Source organism: Polypterus senegalus, chromosome 17 (genome assembly GCF_016835505.1).
Source record: "Polypterus senegalus isolate Bchr_013 chromosome 17, ASM1683550v1, whole genome shotgun sequence".
NCBI classification, from domain to species: Eukaryota; Metazoa; Chordata; class Cladistia; order Polypteriformes; family Polypteridae; genus Polypterus; species Polypterus senegalus.
This window is the reverse complement of record NC_053170.1, coordinates 77,230,893-77,253,319: the sequence shown is the minus strand read 5'-3', so window position 1 is coordinate 77,253,319 and position 22,427 is coordinate 77,230,893. Positions and strand designations below refer to the sequence as shown.

Here is a 22,427-nt window from a genome sequence, read left to right as displayed (position 1 = left end):
TTTGACTGATTTATGAGAAACATTTCAATTTGCAAGATTTCATAACACTACTTAAGCTTTTTTGACCATTTCTTTATGTGTATCCACTCCTAGAAAGCTGGCCTGTCTGTGCCTTTAAAGGAGGTTTCAGTTTCTGCTCCAATCCAAGTCTTGCTGTTAATTAAAGGCTGCAGGAGTCCACCAGTAACTGAAGTCGCAGGCACACATGCTGCAACTCTTGCTTACAGGAGGCAGGGCTTAGGTGGGGGGTGGTGTTTTATTTGAAATGCTTATGCTCTGTTCTTTTTTTGGGGGGGATTCAGAACAAACAGCAGATTCAGTTCTTCCTGTTTTTCTTTCTCCCCCTCACTCAGAGCTGCAGCTGTCGAACGCTCCAAGACGTTTACCAAACAAAAGGATTATGTCAGCCTTCCATCTCTGCTGTTCAAAATGGAGAGGGGGTGTTAACAACTGTGGTGTTGCAGGGAAGAGAGAGAGAAAAAGAATTGCTGCTACTACCTCACCAAAACATACAGGCTTGACTTTTGGTGGAGGAGGACATTTTGTAACAAGAGTTCACAGCAGGGAAAATTAAAGAATACACAACTGAGCAAAGATCTTCATCTTTAGCCTATATTCTTGAAGAAAAGTTTCCAAGTCTTTTCTAAGCTAAAAATCACATGATTTATAAAATGGAGTTGCAATAGAAAAAGGGCCATATCTCTTGGGCAGACGGCAAAGTATGGTACACCCACTCAACAAAGTGCTGCTAAATTTGTATCTGCAGCTCGTTTTCAGTAAGGCAGCCTTGCAACACAATACAAGCAATATTAACCCACACTATGCCAGAACTATTTTGACTTTTCAAGAAAGTATAAAGTTTTGCAGCTAGCACTTTGCTGATTCTTACATTGCTCAAAAATTCTTTCTACTGGGATCCACTTATAATAATTTCAAATCAATTCATTCTTGGTTTTGCGGAGTGCCTCCTGATGATATACTCCATGAAGTACATTATACTCTGCCTCAGACCACATATAATTACAGATATAGAACGGTTGAAACTGAAACAGTACCACGTGTACGTAGAAAATATAAAACAACATACACATACCTAACACGTTTTTAAAAAGGCCATAAACATGAAGAGTAAACTGAAAATTTTAATACTTCAAGGCAAGGACAGCTGAAAACAATGAAGAGAAAAAGAAAACCCCACTGTAGACATATTCTCTAGTTAAAACAAATCTCTGAGGCTTGTAACTAATTTGGAGAAAATATGAAAAAACGTACTGGTTTATTTTATTATTTTGGCAATATTGACATCACCCACACCTTGCTACTGTAGCACATGTTCTAATGCATATTCATCAATCTGCTCTGTAATTTAAATTGAGACTTTGCCATTTACGGTTTTTTGTGTAACAATGAGAATTTTCCAGCTAGTCTGGAAGCCAATATGGTGCAATAATAACAATAGTAGCGTGAGATCTAAGGAAGCCACTTTAAACCATCTTTCTAAAAGGAAGAAGGTAGCTTTTGAAATGGACATTTAATGAATAAATATTAAGAATCTATAAAGTAACATCTAAAAATGGAGTGGATCCAGCAAGACTAAAGTATAAATTTGTAAGTACATAGTTTAATTCTGGACAAAAAATACAACAATCCACTTAACAAAGTGCAATCAGTATTTATAAATTCTCCACTGCAATGTTTGGTACATTTCATTCTCAGTCATTTTTCACCATACATTATCTAGCTTAAGCTATTTTTCCCTTAACCATATATATATATATATATATATATATATAAATAAAGAAAGGCTGAATGCTATGAGGTAGTGAATGAGAAGCATGAAGTAGTGCATCATCGTCACCCCCACACAATCTCAGTCAGACTTTGTTTCCTTGTCATTTTAGAAATGTCTCCCACACACTGTAGGCAAGCATTAAGCAGAACATCTTTTAACTCCTTTAGTGCACTGCTGTTGTATAGAGATCTCCTTAAGGTGTCCAAGATGGCATCACTATGCCTAAAGAATATAGGTACTGAGCACTGAGTGTTAAACAACCAAAGAACTAAATAATCACTATAATAGATCTAAGTTACATTTTATAATTGGAAGCATACATACCAGCTTTGTTCAGAAAAAATGTGTCTGTTACATTTTAGAACTATTTTTCATTTATGCTCCAATCAGGTTTAATTAAGGCCAATACTGATCATTAATTTCATCTTACTGATTATTTTTTTTATCTTTAAAACTTGTGTTTTTTTACCCTAAGCTCCTATATAACCAGCCATACAGAAGCTTTATGTCTATGCTAAAGTGGTATTTATATAATTAAATGGCAAATGACAGGTGTTACCTGTTCACTTTTTATAAACAAAATATAGGCTTACTGCTCAGTCACCATAATAAAAAATTTTTAATTATATAAAATCACCCTAAAATACACACACATTAACAACTAATAAAACCAGCATACAAAATATTTATCCATAATACAAATGGAATAAAATAAAATAATACAAAACACAAAAAGATTTAAACCTCCAGTACATCACATCTGAATTGGACAACATATACACTCATCTAAAGGATTATTAGGAACACCACACTAATACGGTGTTTGACGCCCTTTCGACTTCAGAACTGCCTTAGTTCTACGTGGCATTGATTCAAAAAGGTGCTGAAAGCATTCTTTAGAAATGTTGGCCCATACTGATAGAATAGCATCTTGCAGTTGATGGAGATTTGTGGGATGTACATCCAGGGCACGAAGCTCCCGTTCCACCACATCCCAAAGATGCTCTATTGGGTTGAGATCTGGTGACTGTAGGGGCCATTTTAGGACAGTGAACTCACTGTCATGTTCAATAAACCAATTTGAAATGATTCGAGCTTTGTGACATGGTGCATTATCCTGCTGGAAGTAGCCATCAGAGGATGGGTACATGGTGGTCATGAAGGGATGGACATGGTCAGAAACAATACTCAGGTAGCCCGTGGCATTTAAACGATGCCCAATTGGCAATAAGGGGCCTAAAGTGTGCCAAGAAAACATCCCCCACACCATTACACCACCACCACCACCAGCCAGCACAGTGGTAACAAGGCATGATGGATCCATGTTCTCATTCTGTTTACGCCAAATTCTGACTCTACCATTTGAATGTCTCAACAGAAATCGAGACTCATCAGACCAGGCAACATTTTTCCAGTCTTCAACTGTCCAATTTTGGTGAGCTTGTGCAAATTGTAGCCTCTTTTTCCTATTTGTAGTGGAGATGAGTGGTACCCGGTGGGGTCTTCTGCTGTTGTAGCCCATCCGCCTCAAGGTTGTCCGTATTGTGGCTTCACAAATGCTTTGCTGCATACCTCGGTTGTAACGAGTGGTTATTTCAGTCAAAGTTGCTCTTCCATCAGCTTGAATCAGTCGGCCCATTCTCCTCTGACCTCTAGCATCAACAAGGCATTTTCGCCCACAGGACTGCCGCATACTGGATGTTTTTCCCTTTTCACACCATTCTTTGTAAACCCTAGAAATGGTTGTGCGTGAAAATCCCAGTAACTGAGCAGATTGTGAAATACTCGGACCGGCCCCCGTCTGGCACCAACAGCCATGCCACGCTCAAAATTGCTTAAATCACCTCTCTTTCCCATTCTGACATTCAGTTTGGAGTTCAGGAGATTGTCTTGACCAGAACCACACCCCTAAATGCATTGAAGCAACTGCCATGTGATTGGTTGATTAGATAAATGCATTAATGAGAAATTGAACAGGTGTTCCTAATAATCCTTTAGGTGAGTATATGTGTTCTGTTATACTCCATGCACAGTTTGACTCCTCAGATTCTCTTCTGTCTGTTTCTTATTCCACTTTCTTTAGTGTAAAGTAAACAATCCTGTCCTTCACTCTCTAAAAGTGTGCTCCCCATTTACGTGAAGTTTTGGTAGCAAAATGACATACGAGCTTCCCCAAGTACTCTAATACCTTGTATAAAGCAACACTACAACTGAATTGCTGTAAAGCACAGAAAGGCAGATTCTGAAAAAGTCTGCCACTTTACAGATTATTGATCAAGTCATTTGGAGCGAAAATCAGCCAACTTTCATTTGTGGGTGATCAATTAGAGCAACACTATTGTTTTCAAAAGCAGAAAAATTGGGACGACGAGTCATGCCTTCCTCCTTTACCTGAGTTTTAAATCCCCATAATGGTAGAGTTCAAAGCTGTCCCAAACAGAAAATTTTTCAACTCAGACTACAGAACACTAGAATAATGAGCTTTGTACAGGTGAAAAGCACACAGTCTAAAAATCTGGCTTTTATGTAGTGCAACTTAATTTCCTATTTTTGCCCTTAATAATATTACATTCCCTGCTTTTATGACAGGTCTCAATGTTTTCTTATAAGAAGTCTAACATTAAGCTACTCCATTGCCATCCTCTTAATCTTAAAACGGATTTGCAGCTGTTCACCTTGACAGTAAAGCAAATTTTTTCTCTGTTGCGAACAGTACTAAAACTCTTTCATAGCTGAGAGAGCTGACATTTTTCTGCAATAAATCAGCATGATTATGCATTTTCAGAGCCAAGAACAATATATTATTTCAGTAATAACTGAATTTTGATTAGTTAGTATCTATAAAGGCATAGCAGGCTATATATTCTTTGCCTGCTATGCTGGTATGCCATTATACAGTATTACTATCTTGGGCTTGTAGGATCCTTATGAAGCAAGTTCTGCTCAGCTGTCACAGCAGAATCTCTGGTAGACACACCTTGAAAAGACATTTCAAAAAACAGCTGCCATCTCCAATAAATAGGGCTAATTTGATCTCAAATGGCATAAAATAAAATTCAGTTTTGGGAGTCGACAGAAGCAGACTTAACTAATTTTTGAGGGGTTTCGTGAAAAAATATCACTTATTGTCTGTATTAACAAGAGCTCATTCTAACAGCTCTGCTTTTTTTTTCTTTTTCAAAAGTGTTCCTTAGATGACCTTTGATTATCATCTTTTACATTCATTGAGTTATAATAATGTAGTGCCTGCTTTTAGGAAAATGGACAGCTTTCCCAGAACAGAGGTCAAGCAAGTGACTGCAAACAATGTAAGTCTTCAGCCACCAGATTCACAGAGCAGCACTAGCTGAAGCCGAAAGCAGTATCCATCAACTCAAAGTCAGTGAATAGTCTGTAAGATACAGGACACCCATTCATTTTAAGAAATGTCTGTTCACTCAAAATACTGAAATTCAGTGCCAAATCCATTATAGCTTCTTAGAAAAATTCCCCATCAGACAATACATTTTTTTTCCCACAACGGAACCTGAGTGATGCGAGGGTTCTAGGAAAAACCACTTGTTAAGAATTCAGAAAAAAAAACACGGCTATGGTTTCACATGATCATAAGGGTATTTTATAACATGTATTTTATAAATGTGTAATCACTGTAAGATCATCAGAGGTTTGCACACAGATAAACAGGAGTATTCATCCCATTATGCAAGCTTGAGTTTGTACTTGTATTGAAGTTTTGAAGATGCGGTTCATATAAATAATATAAACTGTGACATTTTTGATCTGAGAGAGTACAGTCTTGTCTTGTAAGTCAAAACTTTTATTCATTGCTATTATTTTCTTCTGCAATGCTAACCATTAGGAATGTAGATGGGAATCTGAAACATTTCCTCTTAATTTGGTATTACACAGAGTTCTAATACATAAATTCAAATATATACAACATATTATGGATCAACAACAGAAAAGTTCAGGGTAAGATGAACCTGAACGAAAGTTTCACCTAACCTCATAAAGTTGCATATTTAGTAGTAAGAATTTTGCAAAACCTTAAGCAGGAATCTTTCAAGGAATCCAATACTCATCTTTTACTAGAACGAACAATTAAGGGAATTATTTTTTTTCTTTGTTTTCTTTCTTTCTGTCCATATTTTATCAATGTAGTTTTATATATATGAATGAGTCTTTTATCAGTTTTTGTTTATAATATAAAATGACCCTATTTAAGGAAGTGACTGCAAGTTTGGTACTGCATAATTATACCGGTCAGCAAAAACAAGCAATAAGATCTATAAATTTCTCAGTCTTTACTTACCATAGCAACTAAGTCAAATACTTTTTCCTCTCACATTATCCAGTGTGTTATTATGTACATTTTTTTGTTAAAAAAACCACTAGAATCTAGCATTTAATTTTAATTTTATCTTGATCAATTATAACTAAGGGCAAATCAAGTGTTTCTGCCTTGATTAACTAATGAAGCAATAATCTTGTTTTATATTGAAAGAAGCTAATTTGGAGCAGTGTTAACATATTCCTGACAATGAAAAGTATTACTGCTAATTCAATTTCACTTCTGACTCACTCTGAGACCTGCTATGTAAATAAAACGATTGTTTTTATTGACTGAGATCATCTTTGAGAAACAACTGTGTTTTTTGAGAGAGATGGTCTTCATTCTAACTGGAGGATATCTTTTATTTATTCCAAAATATGGCAACATCTGGGCCCATATGCTTGCAATAGTAAAGTTTTTATCTTATCTTTTATTGTTCAGTACCTGCTATTCAGAATCCCTGTTTTGCAGCATTTTATAGATTTAGTCATTAAACAAAGTCAAAATCAATTAATAATTAGAGGATACTGAGCAGCTAGTCCTCCAATTAGCTGTGAACCATCCAATCTCACTGAGATTGCACAGGTGGTGAACCAGCTAAGGGGAGGAAAAGCTGCAGGGATCTGTGGTATCTTGGGGTGAACTCTCCAGGCTCGTGGTAAGGCTGTCCTCCTAACATTGCAAGCAATCTTTGCTTCCATTTGGGAGGCTGGAATCATCCCAACTGACTGGAAAACACGACTTGTCATCCCTATCTGGAAAGGAAAGGGCGATCGTCTGGATTGCGGCAACTACAGGGGGATAACACTGCTCTCTGTGAGGGTAAGGTCCTTGCTCACTTGCTCACCTACCAGGGAACCGGAACAGTCTGGTTTAGTGCCTAAGAAGTCTACCATCGACCATATCCTGGCACTGAGGGCTCTCATGGTGTGCAAATGTGAATATCAGCAGAGTTTCTTTGTAGCCTTTCTTGATTTTCATAAAGCGTTCGACTCTGTTGATCGAGCTGCCCTGTGGGACATCCTGAGGGTTTGCGGGATCCCCTTGAGGTTGCTGGATATCATGGCCAGCCTGTACATTGGTACTGTGAGTGCTGTGCAGAGTGGAGGCAGAACCTTTCTGTTTTTCGCAGTTGATTCTGGGGTTCGTCAGGGGTGTGTTCTTGCTCTTACTCTGTTCAATGCTTGTATGGATTGGTTGTTGGGCAAGGTCATGGGGTCCAGCAGCTGTTGGGCATTTGTTGGTGAAGAAAGATTCACGGATCTTGACTTTGCTGACAATGCTGTGATCTTTGCTAAGTCAATGGAGGCTCTGATGGGGGTGCTCGAGAGACTGAGCGAGGAGTCTGAGTGTCTGGGCTTGTGAGTATCCTAGATATAAACCAAGATCCAGGCTTTCATTGACCTCTTGGGCACAGCCATCAGCAGTGTGTCTGCCTGTGGAGAGAGTGTCGACATTGTTGAGACGTTTACTTACCTTGGCATTCATGTCTCTGATGACTCTGCCTATGAAGTCATTAGACAGACTGGGAGAGCATGGGGGGTCATGAGGTCACTGGAAAGGGATGTGTGGCACTCCCAATATCTATGCAAAAGGATGAAGGTCCAAGTCTTTAGAGTCCTGGAGCTTTCTGTCTTGCTATATGGTTGTGAGACATGGAAGCTATCCAATGACCTGAGATGAAGACTGGACTCCTTTGGTACTGTGTCTCTCCAGAAAATCCTTGGGTACCGTTGGTTTGATCCAGCTCGTAAGATCCTCATTGTTGGGGACCCGAGTGGCTGGACCAGGTCAAGGGGTCGCCCACATAACACCTGGCTGCAGCAGATAGAGGGTCATTTCCGGAGGGTGGGACTGGACCGCATGTCTGTCTGGGGCAGGGGTCCTCAATCCCAGTCCTGGAGAGCCGCAGTGGCTGCAGGTTTTTGTTCTGACCTGGTTGCTTAATTAGAAAGCAATTCTTGCCAATAAAGCACTAACAAGCTATGAAATTAAATTAACTCTGCTATGTCAGGTCATTCTCATATCCTAGATTTTCTTTCCCTTTCTATCATGCAAATGTTTGAAGGCTAAAATGGACGAGTAATTCTCAGTCCTTCACTTTTTTTCTCTTCATTTTTCTTCCAAGTATTTAATTAAACCCAATAGTGCAGATAAATACACACAGGTGTAAATGTAAATAAGCTAAATGGAGAAATGCTGCTCTCTCTTGTCATTTGCATGTTATTGATAATAAGGAGCAATTAAAATAGCTGTTTAAAACAAAATTAAGCAATAAGGGCTCAAAATCACTAAAGTGAAGCAGAAGTGTTACTTTAGCAATAAGTGCTTTTTATTAAGCAACTGGGTTGGAGCAAAAACCTGCAGCCACTGCGGCTCTCCAGGACCGTGATTGAGGACCCCTGGTCTGGGGGGTTGCCAGCCGGGATCCCGAGCTGTTTCGCCATATAGTGGGTGTGGCAACGTACTGTACCAGTGCATGCTCCCCAACTTAACTTGATATGGAGCAAAATTAGACCTTGTGGGAAAATCAGATAATCCACTAGATGTATTTATATCACTAACAATTCAAATTAAAATACAAAGTATAATACCAGTACAAAATCTGATTTGCGAATTGTTCCTGAAATCTGGCTTAGTAAATCTGATACCATTCCTTTACCTGAGGCAGAACCAAATGGTTTTATATTCCTTCATGAATCAAGAGATATTGGTTGAGGAGGTGGTCTTGGAATAACTGTGTGTGATGAACTGCGTACCACTTATACCCTTGAAGGCACTCATACAAGACATCAAAATACAGCGGTACCTCGGTATACGTCTGCTTTGGAATAAGTCCAACTTGGTACACGTCCTGTTTAGAGGCGAAATATTTTACTTGGTATACGACCTTTGTTTGGAATACGACTCGTGTGCTAGAACAACATGTGTGGTATACTGGGCGCACGCCTTCAAAAAAAAAAAGTTTTAACCTGTACAGTAATCCCTCACTATATCGCGCTTCGACTTTCGCAGCTTCACTCTATCGTGGATTTTATATGAAAGCATAACTAAATATATAACGTGGATTTTTCGCTGCTTCGCGGGTTCTGTGGACAATGTGTCTTTTTACTTCCTGTACATGCTTCCTCAGTTGGTTTGCCCAGTTGATTTCATACAAGGGACGCTATTGGCGGATGACTGAGAAGCTAACCAATCAGAGCACGCAGTTAAGTTCTCCTGACTGAAAAGCTAACCAATCAGAGCACGCAGTTAAGTTCCTGCGTGCTGAATGCAGTGTTAACCAGGAAGTCTCGTCTCGCTCATTCAGCATCAACGTGTTTTGCTGTGTAAAGAGTTAACTTTTGTGCTCTTTTGTGTTTATCTTTGTGCATAGTCAAACCCTTCATTATGGCTCCAAAACGATCTGCTACTGCTTCAGGGGCCGTGCCCAAGTGCAAACGGAAGATGTTAATGATTGCCGAAAAAGTAAACGTTTTGGATTTGTTGAAGGCTACGATTATTTTTATTTAAAAAGTAGGAAAGGAATATAAGATCTACGGCCGCAGTGTCCTTTTAACCAGGGTGCAAAACGAGTTGAAAGTGGATGTAATAAGGCAGTAGTCTGGATGGAATCTGCTTTAGGGATTTGGATTGAAGACTGCCAGAAGAAGAACAACGGCAGTGGTACACAATCGCCTGAAGTGGCTCCTTTAGAAGAGCTGTAATGCTCTCCTTTGTTGTTTAGTAAAATTAAACTCATTGTTATCGGACAAGTCATTTTCATTTATTTCATCTAATTGCTTTTGTATTTATGTATTTTAGTATTAAGCAGTGTTTAAATTATTTTATACAACCCCATCAATGTATAATATGCCAATAACAATAGGATTTTTTTTCATGGGAACGAATTAATCATTTTCCCATTATTTCTTATGGGACAAATTCGTTTGGTATAAGTCCTGTTTGGTATAAGTCCAAGGATCTGGAACGGATTAAGGACGTATACCAAGGTACCACTGTATATTGCTGCACAAATGTAGTTAGCATCAGTCTACAGACAATGAAGGTCATACATACTATTTATGGCTGAATTTGGTAGCCTTTTATCTGATTTAGCTATAAATTATGATCATTAAGTGAGAATTTAATAGCCGTTTAGCTGTGGAAACTTACATTTTTAGAAAATGTTCTACTTAATCTGTTAAGAAAAATATGATTTTGCCACATTGTCAATGGCCCACTGAACTGTCTTAATCACATGTACGATCTAATTAATACTTATAGAGTTGAGCTTCAAAATATACATTTTACTCAACTAAATGAAGCCATCTCTGATCACTGCTTTTTAAGTTAAGTTTTTGTCCATACCAGTACAATCATGGTTTAAAAGAAGAACTGTGCATTAGATTTTGTAAATATTTGGAGAAACTAAAAAAATAACTACAGAAAACAATGCTGTTCAGTGGACGTCTAATTATAATGTGACTTGGAGTTTATAAGAGGCCTTGGATAGGAACATTACTCTTGAAAAAATTATATACATTGAAATGTAATACATATGCAAGTGATGATTTTATTGCATCATAATTAAAGGCATATCGAGAAAATAATCGGTTGCTTTCACTTCTGCATAAAATTCTCATGTCAGTTTAAAATCCAACACAAAACAATAATGTATTTTAATTCATGTCCACAGATCATGTATCATAACTATGGTTCCTGTCGGATTAAGCAATGTAATCACTATTAATGGTACAATTAACATTTTTAATCTTAGGGTGTAATCACATTAAATATTTGTTCCATGCCCAAGCATGATTTTTCACATGTAACCATAACCCCACCAAAAAAGTCAGTTTGACTAGTGTGATCGCTCTGTGTCCCAGGCCAACCATACTGTGCTCTGGCCCGCTTGGAAGAAGTGGGCCCAGGCATGGTTCAGTAAGACTCAGGAACAGTGTGATAACTAAACATGCCCTGACATCAATAATGTGACGTCATTTCATTCAATACCATTTCAGTTAAAAACAGGTTTTTATCCTCACCTTACTGACTCAGTAAGCAAGAATCTGTCGGTCCGCTGTCTGTTTGGGGCAGCAGGCCGGCAGTCAGCAGATCATCGGTGGACCAACAGCTGGAGGACAGCAGCAAGCCCCCAGAGTTTTCAACTGGAGGCCCACTGTAGGCTTGCTGGTGGTAGGCCGCTCAGTAGTTAGTAGCTCACTGCTGCTAGAATGCCAGTAGTAACAATCCAGTGGGTTAACAACAGTCATCTGGTGGCTAACTGAACCTTATTACAGCTGATGGCCCTGCAATGGTCCACTGACAGAATTTATTAATTGTAAGTTTAACAGACAAAATGTTAATTGGTCTTATTTGAAAATGCACTTTCACTCCCTGGCCTTTAACCCAGTATGATATGTTGACTATCTGTGTACTTTTTATTATGAATGTCTTCAGCTCTTATGTGTTTGTGTTTCTCTTACCCTTTGGTTATTGTTTGTCTGATATGTTGGGTTTTTATTGTACAGCTCTTTGGTGAGCCTTGATGTTGTTTTTAAAGTGCTTTATAAATAAATAAATAAAATGTCTGCTCTATTCCCAGACAAGCAGTCCTAAGCCTACATTTTATCCTATTTTACTTAAGTTAAATAGGCAATGTAAAATATCTAAAGACATAAAGTACCTGGGTCACAGTTTGGTAAATTTCTTTGAATACAAACAAAACAACTATGCAATTTAAGCTGATATGTTACCACTATGGGGTAATTAATCATTTTATTTCAATACGATGAATTAGACAAACTGTTTTGACAGCAGGTAAGGGGCTTACATTGGGCCAACTTATCAGCAAAAATGGGCCACTGAAAATGTTTGAAATAAAAATTTCTGATAAACCAAAGATAAACTACAATTTTAAAATATTGCATTTTAATATACATCAATATTAAAAGCATTTAGTTGCCTGGATCTTACTGGTGCATTTATTACTTCTTTGGGGACAATGCTTCTAGAACTCCGGCAATTTAACTGAGAAGCAAACTGTTTTACTGATTCTCTGAAAGGAGCAGTTTTACACTCACTCTACCTAGCAAACCACCAGTGGAGTTTTCATGCTGGTCTCAGGTCTGGTTTGAGAGGGGTATTGGTGTATTTCCTTCATGGAGTTTTTGCACTTTACAGACTCAACAACAAAAGACACAGAAAAGCATCCTGGGAAGTTTTCAGTGCCTAGGAATGCCTCTTTATACTTAAAATCAACCAAATATCTCAGAAGCTAAAAGAAGCATAAAAGGTCTCATTCAACTATAGGCTGTTTTGTTTGTTGGTGCAAAAGTTTGAAAACACAGGCAGCACTAATGGTTTACAGTACCTCGAGAAGGATCACTCGGTAAAGTCAGCAGCAGATTTTTTTAAAAGAACAAAGACAAAGTATGCAACAGTTTCATTTACTTTCTACAAGTCCATAAATACATGGAGATTTTCAAAACTTGTGCTGACCCTGGCATTATGAGGCATGATCAACGACTTTTACAAGCAGCAGATGACATTAAAGTAGCTTCATAATTGGCACCACAAGGGCTCGAAGGCAAATGGCATGTGTTGCAAAATGGAGTAGCCACTGAAATAATTAAATGAGCTTCATTCATAGTGGAAAAAATATATGCCACCTTAAGTTTATCTTATTCAGCATTTACTGCCTGGTTATCTACTTAACAGAGACAGCAATTCACATCTGTGCATCAACAATCAAGGTACGTACTACTTAACTTTGTGCAGTATCACAAAACAAGTTAACTTGTCATTTTATCAATTTACTCAATCAGGGGCAGAAAAAAATAGCACTACTATTGTGATTAATACAACTATTCTCAGGACAAACATGAAACGATAAAATAATGGTGTCATCACTATGGAACTACAATGCATGCATTTTGGTAACCTTGCTTTCAGCAGTTTCCCACCTGTTTGGCCATAGGCATGGCACTCCTTATACTGAAGGTTTTTATGTCTTTGCTCAGTATACTCTGTAAACATTCTGTTTGTCTATTTGAAAAAGAATGAATATGCATGCTGATAATAGATGAAGATATTAAAATTACACTTTTTTTTTTTTTTAATCAGACCCAAACAAATATACAGCCCCACTGACAGGACAGCCTCTTTAAGGCATGCAGATATGTGCAGTACCAGTTTTCAAGGACCATTTTCATAATTTGGAAATCAGTCAGTTCTGTGGGGCCTACGGCTCGACTGTCTTTTTTTCTAACAAGATACATATCAGTAATTAATGAACAGATTAATACTATAGTGATGTAAAAAATTTGCCCTCCCAGTTTTTCAAGTTTAAGTCATTCTTTATAGACCCCATCACTAAGAACGGCCATTCTCCTGAAAAGAAATTGTGCAGTAATGAATGCAAACTCGCATGGATATTATAATTCTTTCATGTGCAAAATTTCTTTTAAATCTTGAATTTTATTTATTAATTCCATAATAACAACTATATCAGAAAATCACTGCTAACTGGACATTCTGATAAATTCTCATTCTCAAAATCACTAACACTACCATGAACACCATGTAAGTAGCTTCTGACTGATGTAGCCATTCTCAAGACAAATGTAAAATAATGGCATAATCACTATGGAAATACACTGCTGTTTGCATTTGGTATCTTTCCTTTCACCTTACTATATTAATTTCTAAGTAATATAATGTAGCTTAAATAAGTTGCAGTAGGTCTGGTCCATGTCAATTTCCAGCAGAACCTGCCTGATCAGAATGCCCTTGACAATGATTATTATTTAAACATAACAAACAGTAGAAAGAGTAGCAATCTACTTGTACTTTAATAATTTTTGATATATCCCTTTTTATACTACAGATTACTTCAGAACAACCATGTGTAAGATGTAGGAAGAGCTCACCAGCAAGCTCTCTTACATCATACAGAGACTGGACAAAATAGAAATGTCTTCAAATTATAAATAATGTATATGTTGATGTGGAGCTTCATTTTTCTCTTCCCCAACACAGGCATGTCTCTGAAGGATATGGATTCCATGCTCTTTCGGGTCCAGAGATTCGAGAGAAACAAGTAATTTCACAATACATTTATCAGAGATTGTACAATACAGTTTTTGGTATTTGAACAGCTATTCAAAGATATGCATGCTAACATCTGTTGCTTTCCAATAGGGACAATACCTGTCTGTTAATGGAGGCAGGGCAGTCAAAGAAACAGTGAGGCAAATGATTCACTGCCTAATGATAAATGCTGTTGCCCAGTTGTGTAACCGGACAGGTGTGGGAGAGAAAACCTCTTCCAAGGACTTCAACCTGAAAAGCATCATCCACAGTATGTAGGTTTTAACAGCCACTAGCAAGCATCAATCCTTTTGGATGTCAGAGTCAAAGTATTATAAGCCTGTCTTAACTATTTCAATTGAGCTCTTTAGTAGAAAACAGAGGTTAACAACAAATATTTGTGTGATCGCAGGGGTAATCAGGATAAATCCTACCACAAAAGAAGCTAATGAAGAAGAACTGGAGCAGGAGGTGACTTGGTTTCTAAAAAGTGCCTCTGACAGAGATAGGGGCTGAAATTGGAAAAGAATGAATGCAGAAAAATTTGCAATATAAGCTTTAGTTGTGTTTATACTAAATGCTGCTTTATTTTGTCTGTGTTGTTTTACTATCCCACATCTTTGTGCAGGTGGCTGCATGTGAAAGGAGAAGATTGCAGAAAAAAGTGCGTAAAAGTGTACAATATATCATTATTATATATTATTGTTGTTTCTTATTCTTTACTCTAACTACACTACCAAGAATTTTATTAAGTGTATTGTAGTCTAGTTACATTTTTCCCTACATGAGTGGTGGTCAATTAACGAACAGCCAAAAACAATATTAAGATAATATGAAAAGGTATATAGTGGCTAAGGGGCAAGTTTCTGTCAACAAATGCTCTCCTGCCCCATAGGGCCGACTGCTAGCTGTTAGCTGCTGCCACTAGCGGGCTGCCAGGGGGCCTCCCAAAAGCTGATGTACAAAATTCCAGCGGCCCACTGGTAGTGGCTGCAGACGGACCGCTGTTTTGGCCAATAGCGGTCCACTAGTGGTCTGCTGGACCTTTGTTAATAGAAGATGAAATATGAAATGCAGCTGGCAAGAAAATCAGAAAATTCCTCCCTTAACATTGTTTCTGTAAAAATCTTGTTCGTGCAGTATGATTAAGAGCAAAATACTGCGATACAGGCTCAATAAATCTGTAAGAGGTTGGAGCATTATCCAGCCCAACATGACTCCAAAAAAACACCCCACAAAATTAGGAAAATCATTTTCACATGCATGCTGTCACTCCATGTTCGGATCTTGTTTCAGTTTTACACAAAGCTGCATGGTGATGACAAAAGCGTGCCAGGGCCCAAAACGTTAAAGTGCAGTGTAAATGCAGGCCAGTGGAGGAGTAGGGAGGGGGAAAATCATCCTTGTACATGGTATGGAACAAACATGCCTAGTTTGAGTATACCCTAAATTAACTGTGAATTAATCACAGTTTACCACATTTTCTTCTAGAATAATATTTCCATGAAGTAGAAATAATGTAGTGATTAATTTTTAAGACAAAGCAGTTTTAATAATCATTTGCCAATGCATATTAAATTATTTTAATATACACAATTGAATAAACAATGAAACTACTAATCAGTCAACTGCTCGAAGTAAGGTGTTTTTTTATTTTGAGTCACATTACAATGCAAATTAGTCTAGCACTTTGGTTCTTGTTAATAATTTTACCTTTAAAATGATATGAAGCTGAAAAATAAGACATTAATACACACACCATGTGTCTCACACAAGTACTCCTTTAACTCTTGTTTCGGTCACATCTGAAATGTATCTTTAAGGTACATTGTATATAAACCCCTGGGTCTGGTTAGCTGTGGTACACAGTAATTTAAAACTCTTTATTGTTTAATGTATACTGTCTGCTATGTATTGCTTTGTAAATCATTATTTATTGTGTTTGGTTGTACACCTATAAATACCTGTATGTTTCCTTTGTATATATTTCAGTTTACAATGAAGTACGTCTAGTAAAACCCTTCAAGAAAGCTCACCCTTGTCATTTTTATGTGATGTGCTTAATTGTTTAAGATCTCTGTGGCCATGCTAGAGTGAGGAAGAAAAATAAAAAGGTGAATCCACATTGCGGGACAGACTGCAAGAGAATCACTAAGACAGCCAAGTAAAGAAATGTTCTGGCCACGCTGATCGAAGAAGGATCTTATGGCAACTTAGTAAAAGGGCAATTCCACATCATAAGAAGGACTGCAGAATATTTCTCTACATCTTTTAAGTAAAGTGTTATTCATGCCACAGATCAATGACAGAATCTCAGGGCAACCTGGCTGAAAGACAGTACTCATGTCTCAATTTGGAGTACAGAATCTCCATGGCATTGTTTAAAACAACTCCGCCTACTTACATGTTGAAGCATAGTTAGGTCCTCTATTTTGATGCTCGCTTTTCCAATATAGATTGGCGTCTCTTGTGGCCATAAACAATGGGGGTGTTAGTAGCATTTCTCATGGCTATAAACAATGAGAAATTCAGTTCACACAGGACCGAATTGGGATCTGATTGTCTTAAAAGTTTCAACCTTATTGACTTTGCCACTCATGAAATTGGCAGTTGTCATTGGATCGCTACACAAGCATTCAGTTCAACTTATACAGCCCAAAATCCACTGTTACAGACATGGAGAAAGTATGCAAAACTGATGCTGCCTGTGTGGGTAGTTCAAGACACACACACTATTCTAACGCATCAGCAAGCAGTTTCGTAATCAAAGCTTGTGCATTGGCTGAAGCTGCATGTGTATACGTATCCTTCACAGAGAGAGAGCTTGCCATTAAAGAGAAAGAGCAAGAATGGAGGCAGAGAGACTTGGACTACATGTTCTTCAGTGTAAAAAAGAAACTAATGCTGCAGTCGCTGAAGCTGAAATACAGTATTGGAAACTGCAACAGATCCGCAGCCGCCAAAGCTCATCTCAAGCTGATAAGGGAAGGACAGCAGAGTATACGTGGGAGCAAAGAGTATGGCTCACACTTGACGCTGTCACTTCTCAGCCTAACTCACTTACACACACAGAAATGGAAACCTGCAGCACAACAGGATGTCACACAGAGGAGTCCTTCACACATCTCAGGTCACCACCCATTTTCTACAAAGATGCAGGCATGAGAAAGTGAAGATGTCCATAGAGTGTCATCACAGTCAGCACATGCCATTTACCCAAGACTGCCTGATCATCACATCAACAAACCTCCTCTAAAGAACAGAACTCTCACAGAACAAGCCTTAAACACAGCAGGTCCAGATTCCTGAATGGTCACCTTTGCGAAGTATTTGGCATGCAGGGAACTTACAATTGGACTCAAAGTTTGATGACCACCCTGAGAAGTATAGGATGTGGAAGTCATCCTTTATGAACACTACCCAAGGGTTAGATCTGGCTGCTAGTGAGGAGCTGGATTGGTTAATAAAATGGTTGGGGAAAGAATTTAGCAGAACGTGTCTGCAGAATCACAACTGTTCATATAAATTATCCAAGGGTAGCTCTTAAAATGGTCTGGGATACACCGCCAGAATATTATGCTGCCCCAAAAGTAATAAAAAATGTTCTGTTTAAGAAACTAGAGAACTTCCCACATATATCCAGCAAATATTATTTCTGTCACCGAGACCTTAGGAATCCTCCTGAAGGAGCTGCTGTCTGCAAAGGATGGATATTTAACTGGTCTTGTTTATTTAGATAGAGCTTGTGGAATTAATCCGACTGTGGAAAAATTGTGTCATAGCATCCAAAAAAAAATGGATCACAGTAAGTTTAAGGTTCAAAGAAGAACATGACATGTGCTACTCACCTTTCTCTTTTTTCACAAAGTTTGTATTGAATGAGGCTGGAATCAGGACTGACCCATGCTTCACACTTTCTGGGAGTTATAGTGGCCCTGCCAGGCATGGAAAGCCTTTAAATATGAATTTTAACCAAAAAGCTCAGATATCTGTCCACAAAACAGATGTAGTCCCCCGTATGACGAAAAAAAGGACAAACTCATGAAGCACTGCCCCATCCACAACAAACCCCATCCCTTGGCAAAATGTAAAGGTTTCAGAGAAAAGACCATAGACGAATGCAAGACTATTAATCTAAAAGAGAATCATATGTGTTTCAGGTGCTGTGCTTCATCTTCTGAAGTAGCAAGAAATGGTAAGTTAGTGTTGGAGTGCAAAAAGCGTGAGAGTGACAGAAACAGCACAGCCATACATCCAAGGCCATGCACCCTGATCATCAAAACCTGATGCACAGAAGTCCAGACATGAGGCTAAAGAAAAGGATGGCCTCAGGAGCCAACCTACAGTTTCTTCTCACTGCACTGAAGTATGTGGCCAAGGTCTACAGGCATGCTCATGCTCAAAATATACAGTATGTCTTATTAAAGTGTATCCACAAGGGCAGCCTGAGAAGGCAGTTGGACAATCAGAGCAAATACTCACTAGTGAGATCACAATTCTTTGATATGTTTAATATCCAAAGCAGCCCATTCACATACTCTTTACGAACCTGCGCTGGAGTTATGGAGGCAATTGGAAGGAAAGCAGTTGGTTTACAAATAGAGGCTGTGAATGGAGAAGCAAGTATAGCACTGCCTCCACTTATTGAATGCAATGTGATTTCTGAATTACAATACCAGGGGTAGCACTTCGCCATCCTCATTTAAAGTTTGTGGCAGCCCATATCCCAGAATTGGATGGTAATGCCCACATTCTGCTGTTGCTTGGAAGAGACATTATCAGAGTGCACAAAGTCAGGCAGCAAATTAACGGTCCTAAAAATGAACTGACCTAGGCTGGGTTCTTGTAGGTGAAGTTTGCTTTGGAAATGCACACAAGCCAACAATTTGCACTTTCAAGACAAGTGTGCTAGAAAAGGAGCGAATTTCACTTTTCATGCCTTGCTTCAGCTACCTTCACTTCAAAGACAGGTGACTTTAACTGAATATCAGATGCAACCGCATTTTTTTGGGAATAGTCCTTCCCCTGCAGTTGATACAAAGGGCTGAGACGAGCAGATACAGTTTATACAGAGATATTTTTATGTGGACGATGGTCTTATTTCTCTGCCAATGGAATCTGAAACCATTAGTCTGCTAAAATGGAGACAAGCATCTTTGGCTCAATGTAACATAAAATTACACAAAATCACTGCGAACAGTGCCTTAGTAATGAAAGCATTTACATCAGATAACCTAGCCAAAAGCATGAAGGACTTAGATATTACTAAAGAGATTCTTCCAGCCCAAAGAAGCCTAGTACTAAGTTGGGAGATTGAATCTGACACATTTACCTTTATTATTTCAGGAGCCATTAGAGCATCAGGTCTGTGGGTAAACGTGATAAGAGACTCAGATTCTGTTCTTCATCATTGCACCACACGGAATAACCTTAGAAGCAAGATGGAAAAACCAATTGATGGCAGACCTTCCCTAAGACCTTCATCTCAACCCCATCTTCCACGTATGTGGGGCTGGATGTGATTGACACACGGTCAGTTACCAAACGATGCACATGAGGAGGTATGGCTCAAAACAAATGTTGGGCAGTACTCTTCACTAGCATATGCACTACAGCTGTGCACACTGAAGTACTAGAATCCATGGATATTGGCAGTTGTATCAATGTCTTGTGATTGTTTGCAATTTGTGGCCCTGGAAAACAACTTAGGTCAGACTGCAGAACAAACTTCACTGGATCTAGCAGGGAACTAGGATTTGTAAAAGACTAGGAGAAACACCTAAGCATCCAATGATACTTAAATGAACAGGGATATACTTGTGAATTCAACTCCCTTCACGTGTCACACATGGGTGGTGCCTGGGAGAATATGATTGGCATGACACGTAAAATACTTGACTCCATGTTGCTACAGATCAGACTGTCTCACCTCACTTATGAAGTCCTCTGTACATTTCTGACAGAAATATATGCAATAATAAATGCCAGACCACTCGTTCCAATGTCCTCTGACCCAAAGATGTATAGTGATAGAACGTTATTATATATCAGATGGGGATGTATTGCTTTGTAAATCACTATTTATTATCTTTGGTTGCACACTTGTAAATACCTATATGTTTCCTTTGTATACTAGTATATTTCAGTTTACAATGAATTATGTCCAGTAAAAGACTTCAAGAAGCTCATCCTTATAAGTGCTGTAAAAATGGCACGGAATGAGGCAGAAAAGTATCATTTATGAATTAGAAAATACATCTAACCAATTATCTTAACCTTCATCTCAAATAGATGAAAATATTAACATGATCAATTTGCGGTGATTTCTGGTTACAATATAATTTAGGCTGAACTAGGCTACATTCGTCCTTGCAAAAGGCTTATGAATTCTGTGAGATTCTTGGGCCATTTTGCATGCACTTCTCTTTTGAGATCTATCCATAGAGTTTCAATGATGTTTAGGTCGGGGGACTGTGAGGGCCATGGCAAAACCATTAGTTTGCGCCCCTTGAGGTATTGCATTGTAGATTCTAAGGTGTGTTTTGGATCATTAGCTTGTTGAAGGACCCCCCCCTCTTTTTAATTTAAACTTTTTTATAGATGGTGTGATGTTTGCTTCAAGAATTGGCATATATTTGAATCCATTCTTCCCCCTACCAATGACATGTTCCCTGTTCCACTGGCTGCAACACAAGCCCAAAGCATGATCAATCCACCCCATGCTAAATAGTTGGAAAAGTATTCTTTTCCTGGAATTCGGACCCCTTTTTTCATCAAACATACATACATTGTGGCCAAAAATATATATTTTGACTTCATCAGTCTACAGAACTTTTTCCAAAACTCATCAGGCTTGTTTAGATGTTTGTGGCTAGGATACAGGTGAGGCTTTCTTTGGCTGATTCTACCACGAAGGACATACTTGTTTAGGTGTTTCTGCACAGCAGAACAGTGCACCACCAGTCCAGAGTCTGCAAAATCTTCCTCAAAGTCTTTTGTAGTCAAATGGGGGATTTTATTTGCTTTCAGAAAGTTTTCTTGGTCTTCCAGACCTCAGCTATTTCTGTTAACTGCCATTTCTTAATAACATTACAAATTAAAGAATATTAAAAAATTAAACAATATTGATTTCACAATCCTGAGCATTTTTAATTGTGCTAAATTAATCACCTAATGCACAAGAAAGAAAGACAATACAACAAATGCTATAAAAAAATGAGTAATAGCAGGGCCTCAAAGCTCCATTACATATGAAGGCAATATCTTGGTAGACCATATTCTGTTCTCACCATTGGAAAGGTTCAACCTGCCCCAATATCAGCAAAACAAAGCAAAAGTAAAAACAGATACTAGTAAAATAAATCATTCCTCCCACAATAAAACATGTACCATTTCAGAAATAATTACAAAAAAATTGAAATCTTACCTTCAACATGGCCAGCTGCTGGTTAATAGTTTCCAATTCACTGCTCACACTACCCTGGGAGGTCATGCCCATTTCAGCAGCCACCAATAGGCCACTGAGGTCCTTTACTATATTGTAGAATTCCTTGACACGTTGGGAGGTGATCTCAACCTGGTCCAGCCTGCATTTAGCCCTTTCATTCAACTTAACACTTTGGCGAGTTAAAGTATCAAGTTCTTTTTTGATTGCCAGCAAATCCGGAGTGTTTCCTTCACTTTCCAGCTTCCTACAACACTCTGTACTGCATTCATTAACTGCAAAACACATCTCAGACAGCTGGGAGAGAAAACAGTGCAAATCCTCAACCTGTGATTGCAGAGAATCCTGGTCTCTTGAAATAGGAGACATACTATCCAGCTCATCATCTAAATCAGCTATTTGAGAAAACAAGTCTCGAACGCGAGCCTGCATCTGACCAACACCCAGAAGTCTTTCTTCAAGATAGATGCAGCACTCCTCAACCTGAAATAAAAATGAATTCTAATTACATGTAAATATATGTCTCAGAGCCTGTTCTCATGAATAATGTTAGTTCATTATAAACTTATCAGAACTGTTACTTTGACTTTTTACTGTTAACAGCTATTTGTCTTAAATAAATTTGTGGCAGTCATAAATATTTTTTTCCTCCTTGAAAGCACCTTAGAGAAAATGTAGCTGCATATGCTGAAAGAACAAAGTAAACATTTTAGGCATTGATCCCACAACTCTGGTGTCAGAAAAGACTGGACAGAGACTGAACTTCAGTCTCGTAAAATTTATTT

The 22,427-nt window shown here is 38.3% G+C and overlaps 1 protein-coding gene across 4 annotated transcripts in view; it reads right to left on the bottom strand.

Moving 5' to 3' along the window:
- macf1a (microtubule actin crosslinking factor 1a) overlaps positions 1 to 22,427 on the bottom strand; it is an 826,555-nt gene that overhangs the window by 204,923 nt on the left and 599,205 nt on the right. For all 4 annotated transcript variants that reach the window (XM_039739817.1, XM_039739818.1, XM_039739819.1 and 1 more), the window contains one exon: positions 21,625 to 22,125. In XM_039739817.1, coding sequence (XP_039595751.1) covers positions 21,625 to 22,125 — 501 coding nt within the window. The remainder of the gene's footprint in view (positions 1 to 21,624; positions 22,126 to 22,427) is intronic.